This window comes from Elephantulus edwardii, unplaced genomic scaffold (assembly GCF_000299155.1).
Source record: "Elephantulus edwardii isolate Elephantulus edwardi_28Jun2011 unplaced genomic scaffold, EleEdw1.0 scaffold00470, whole genome shotgun sequence".
Lineage (NCBI taxonomy): Eukaryota > Metazoa > Chordata > Mammalia > Macroscelidea > Macroscelididae > Elephantulus > Elephantulus edwardii.
Window position 1 is genome coordinate 202,118 of NW_006400220.1, and position 5,982 is coordinate 208,099.

Genomic DNA, 5,982 nt, shown 5'->3' on the forward strand with positions numbered 1-5,982 from the left:
GTCGCCTGCTTGGGGGATGGTGCATGCCTGCTGGCTTCCCGCACACAGGATGGCACGCCTGCCAGCTGCCCGTGTGGGAGATGACACTCAGGAGGTGGCTCACGCCCACCAGCCACCCGCATGGAAGATGGCACGCGCCCAGCGGCCACCCGCGTGGGAAGATGGCACACGCCCACCAGTCAGCCATGTGGGAGATGGCACGCACCTGCTGGCTGCCCCGCGGTGGGGGATTGTGCGCACCCGCTGGCTGCCTGTGCATGAGATGATGCAAGCACTCCGAGAGATGACGTGTGCCCGCCGGCCGCCCGTGCTGGGGGATGGCGTGCACCCACCCCCACCAGCTGCCCACGTATGAGATGACGCGTGCCCGCTGGGAGATGGCGCCCGCCCGCCAGTCGCCTGTGTGGGGGATGGCTCACGCCTGCTGGCCGCCCCTGCATTGGGGATGGCGCGCACCCACTGGCTGCCTGCGCACGAGATAACACGAGCACTCCAAGAGATGATGCAAGCCCTCCAGTCACCCACAGGCGAGATGACGTGCACCTGCCAGCTGCCCACGCTGGGGGATGACACGCACCCACCCCCGCCGGCTGCCCATGCACAAAATGATGCACACCTGCCGAGAGAGGACGCATGCCCGCCGGTCGCCCGTGTGCAAGATAACGCACCTGCCAGCTGCACTGGGGGATGGGGCCTGCCAGCTGCCCGCGCACGAGATGATACGTGCCCGCCGGTGGGAGATGACACGCGGAAGATGGCGAGCACCTGCCAGCCACCTGCGCTGGGGGATGGTGTGCACCTGCCAGCTGCCCACAGGGAAGAAACAACGTGCACCCCGCCACCCGTGGGCAGGATGTGTGCCCCACCACCTGCAGGTTTGGGTTTCCTTGGAAAACCAGAGAAGATGATCACCTATACAATGGATTGTTGAAAGTCACTGTGAGTTGTCTACTTGATGACACTTAACAGTGGCAACATGTCCAAGAGGACCAACATCCTAAATGCACCACATATTTTGATTTGTTGAATGCTTCTGTCAAAAGATGTTTAGACCTGGGGGGAGCCTGTTCACAATTTTCAGGTTCCCTTTGCCATTTATAAAGGGGGAGGGACGTGACACCTACTTCAAATTATAGCATAACCACTTATGCGGGGGGGGGGTAAAAGTGGTGGTGCTGGAATTGGAGACGCTGTCCCTGGCCACACACTCCTTGGTCAGGTGAGGGGACCAGATTAGTGTGGGGGCAATTAGACGGGAGTGTACCAGCCAGCCCATGGGGGGTGTTGCCCTGCTCAGAATGGGCTGTCTTCGGCCCTCGGCTTGGGGTGAGCCATCACGGCCCTCTGCCCAGGGCGGGCAGTCTTTAGCCCTCTGACCAGGGTGGGCTGTCTTTGGCCCTCTGACCAGGGCGGGCTGTCTTCGGCCCTCTGCCTGGGGCGAGCTGTCATGGCCCTCAGGGTGAGCTCCTCAATCTCCAGATTGTGCCATCTGACCCCTGGGTAGGGAAAAAAATGCCTAGGATATCCAGAGAATTTTATCTAGGCTACTTTCTGCCACCCTCTCCCCAAGTAAACCTGAAAGCAACACCCCCAAAATCCCTCTATTTGTAACTCACAAGTTTGTTCTCTCTAGGTTTGCTCCCTTTCCTACAGGTAACCTTACCACTGAGTTTTACTTCAGACCTGACCCCAAACCCAGTGCCAGTGACAAAAAGGAAATACAACTACCAGCTAAAAAAGCAAAGGAGGATGGAGCCTCTGGGTTCAACCAGCCATCCCCACTGGACCCACCTGGGAAAACACTTTGCAGTCCAGAGGGGAGCAAATGACAGGAAAATATCTTCTAACAGAACAAGAAGGCAAGCAGCCTTAACCCAAGATCACCAGTAAGGTGATAATGTGTCCTCCCTTTCCCCCTTCACATCAACACCCCTGTTCAGCATGAAGAAGCCAGAGAGTCTGCATCCAGTTCCCAAATCAGTAAGACAGTTGATTTAACTACCACTGGAAAACGCTTGTCATTTTCCTGTAGCATCTGGTCCCCACTGGATCACTTTCATTTCCTTCACCTGCTCCCCCCACCAACCAAACTGTGCAGCTCTGCAACTGCATCCCTGCCCATTCTCACCCTTCTGCCCCAACCCTCACTTCCTTGTACCCCCAATTTGTTTTTTCCCCAATTAAAAAAATATAAAAATAATTTTAAAATAAAAAGATTACTGGCAAGATTTTATTTACCCATTCATCTGTTGATGGACACTCAGCTTATTTCCATCTCTTTACAATGACTTATAATGATTCACTTAACATGAATGTGTGTAAAGTTTAAAAAACTAAGATTCTGAGAAACGTCTCATAACATGGATGAACCTGGAGGACACTGAGTGAAATAAATAAATTACAAAATAACAAATATTGAATTAATCTAAAGGAAAATATTACACACAGAAAGAAACATTCTTTGATGGTTACTTAGGATGGGAGGGAATGGGAGAGAAAATCACTAACTAGATAAGAGTTACAAAATAAATTATGTAAAGGAAAAAGTAATAATATAAAAAAGGTGTGACTAGTATAATATTATTGAGTAAAATAAAATTATGGAGAAGTACACAAGAGTTATGTAAAACAAAGTTAATATTACATACACAATCTGGAATTATTTGTAATAACAGGCATTAATGTGTGAATGGATACATAAATTGACAAGCAAGATGAACAGGTATGCATAGGTGAGACTACATCCATGATCAGATGATATTTCTATATATGTATGTGCTATAAACAGATTTAAGTTGAATAAGCAGGGCAATATTATGAAAATTTCTTTTTTAAAAAGTTCTCTTTGAGTTGTTGCACATTTTCCTCCCTCCCCATTCTACCCCTTGTTCCAGACTGTTGTCAAACATATAATGCCTAATCATTTGTTTCTTTTAGACAACTTCTCCTCATTTGTTTTTAATGCAGTGCTCATTATCTAGCCACTCTTTTCCTATTCTCTCCCCAACTCCCAAATGTCAGTCCTATTTTATAACAATGCAGTATTATGCAGTGTTTGTGCTTTCATGACTATTTCACTTAACATAATGCCATCCAGGCTCCCCCATGTTGTGTAATGTTTTATAAATTCATTCTTTTTCAATGCTGTGTAATATTTCATTGTGTGAATGTACCATAGTTTTTCTATCCAATTATTTGTTGATGGACATTTGGGTTATTTCCATCTCTTTGCTATTATGAACAACACAGTAATAAACATGGGTGTGTTACATCTGAGAAGTGGCTCTAGTTTCTTTAGGGTATATTTACAGTAGTGTAATTGCTGAGTCAAATGGTATTTCTATTTCCAACTTTTTTAGAACACACCATGGTGGCTGTACCATTTCACATTCCCATCAGTAGTGAATAAACATTCCAATTTCTCCACAACCTTGCCTTTATTTGTTGTTTGCTGCTCTCTTGAACTTTGTTATTGTTGCTGGAGTGCATTGTTTTGATTGGAATCTCTCTGAAAAGGATTTTGAACATTTCTTCATGAATTTTTTTGCCATCTGGATGTCTTCTTTGGTAAAGTGTCTATTCATATCCTGTGCCCATTTTGTGATTGGGTTGATTACCTTTTTCTTGTTGAAGTGCTAGAGCATTCTGTAAATTTTAGATATAAGTTCCTTATCAATGATGTTATTGCCATATTTATTTCCTAGTCTGTGGGTTTCCTTAACCTTTTGGATAAGTTTTTTTATATGCATAGGGATTTGAATCTTAGAAGGTCTCATTCATCTACTTTCTTCTCTCCTTGTTATTAGTTTTTCATTATACTTGTAAGACAGTTCATGCTGTGGGTTAGAGAACCTAGAGTTCTTTCTAGTTGTTCTCTAATAAATCTTATAGTCTTTGGTTTTACTTCTACATCCCTGATCTACTTTGAGTTAGTTTTTGCCTTGTTTACATTTTCTGCACATAGTTTTCCAATTTTACCAACATCATTTGTTAAAGAGACTGTTATTTCCCCACTTGACTGATTTTGTCTTTTGTCAAAGATCTGCTGACCACAGATAGATGAGCTGATTTCTGGGTTTTCTATTCTATTCCATTGACCTATGTGTCTGTCATTGTACCAGTACAACGCTATCTTGACAACCATGGCTTTGTAGTAGGACTTAAGATCACAGAGTGTAAAGATTCAGACATTGTTTCTCTTTTTCAGTATTTTTTTTGCTTATTTAGGGTCTCTTTCCATTCCAGATAAAATTGGAAATTTTCTTTTCCATCTCGTTAAAGAATCAAATTGGTGTCTGTATTGGGATTGCATTGAACTTGTATATTACCTTGGTAGAATTGTCATTTTTTTCAATATTGAGTCTTCCTATATGAAAACTTCTGAGTCATAGACAAATACCTTAAAGGAATGAGTCACTAGGCCTGGGATCTCTGAACATGAAAGGAGAGATCAACATCAACTGGCATAACATAATCCACAAAGACAATGCTCTATATCCCATTTTGGTGAGCAGCCATTGGGATCTTAAAAGCTTTGAACAGTCATATTAGGTTCAACTATTCATCTCTCCCTGTAAAGAAAGTCCAAGGACTAGTGAACCAGGTCTTCAGTCTCTATCCTAAGACCAGAAGAACTAAATGGCACCTGAATAATACTGTTTACCATTCTGAAAGGGATGATGATAATAAAAGATCCCTGATAGGGTGGAAGAAAAATGTGGACTAAACTCAAAGTAAAAAACAAACAAACAAACAAACAAAAACACAAGACTTATGATTCAACTTTCAGCTGAACAATAGAAAGTAAACAATAACACCAGGAAGAAATATACTCCTTAGAGCAATCAATGATACAAGACCAAAGTGCAGCATGTGCCCAGGGATAGAGCTATCCCTAGGCAACTACCTGGCCAACTGGCTTGAAGAGATCCATATTTATTCCCATTTGAAAAAAAAAAGTGATCCAAGAATGTGTGGAGATTATCAAACAATATTACTAATGTGGCACACAAGCAAAATCCTGCTGAAGATTATAAAAAATAAATGACTAGAGAACTAGCAGAAGTGCAATTTGGGTTTAGGAGAGGCTGTGGCACTAGGGCTATCACAGCCAATGTCAGATGGTTCTTGGCTAAAAGCAGAGAGTACCAGAGGAATGTCTACCGGTGTTTAATTGACTATGTAAAGGTATTGGACTGTGTGGAACCAAACAAATTGCAGCTAACATAGAGCAGAATGTAAATCCCAGAACACCTGACTGTGCTCATGGAAAGCCGCCTATACTTGGACTAGTATAGTTAGACAGAACAGAGCATGGTTCAAAAGCAATAAAGCAGGGATGCATCCTTTCTCCATACCTTTTCAATTTATATGCAGAACAGATCACTTGGGAGGCTGGACTTTATGAGGAAGAACGTAGTATCAGGATTGTAGGAAGACTCATCACCAATCTAAGCTATGCAGACGGCACAACCTGGTTTGCTGAAAGTGAGGAAAACCTGAAACATTTGCTGCAGAAGGTCAAGGAATACAGTCTTCAGTATGGATTGAAGCTCAACATCTAGAAAATAAAGATTCTCGCCACTGGGCCAATTGGCAATGACAGAATAGAGGGAGAAGAGATTGAGATTGTTAACAATTTCCGTTTACTAGGTTCCACAATCAATAAATACTCTTGGCATCAACAGTCAGGAAATCAAAAGATTAATTGCATTGGGTAAATCTTCTGTCAGGGACCTCTCCAGGGTGCTAAAGCATAATGATGTCAGTCTAGAGTCTAAGGTACACCTGATTTAGGCCATGGTCTTTGCAATTACATATTATGCAACAGAGAGCTAGACAAAGACTAAGGATAATAGGAAGGAATCGATGCTATTGAATTGTGGTGCTGGAGAAGAGTATAGAACGTATGGACTACCAAGAGAACCAACAGGTTTGTTCTAGAGAGGGTGAAACCCAGTTGCTCCTTTTAAATATTTTTTA

The 5,982-nt window shown here is 43.3% G+C and overlaps 1 protein-coding gene across 1 annotated transcript in view; it reads left to right on the forward strand.

Moving 5' to 3' along the window:
- Nucleotides 1-445: 445 nt before the first annotated feature.
- The window catches only part of LOC102861197 (ubiquitin carboxyl-terminal hydrolase 22-A-like), a 38,909-nt gene continuing 33,372 nt past the window's right edge, over nt 446-5,982 (forward strand). Inside the window, exon 1 of the mRNA XM_006902910.1 lies at nt 446-875. Within this exon, the coding sequence (XP_006902972.1) occupies nt 446-875 (430 nt within the window). The remainder of the gene's footprint in view (nt 876-5,982) is intronic.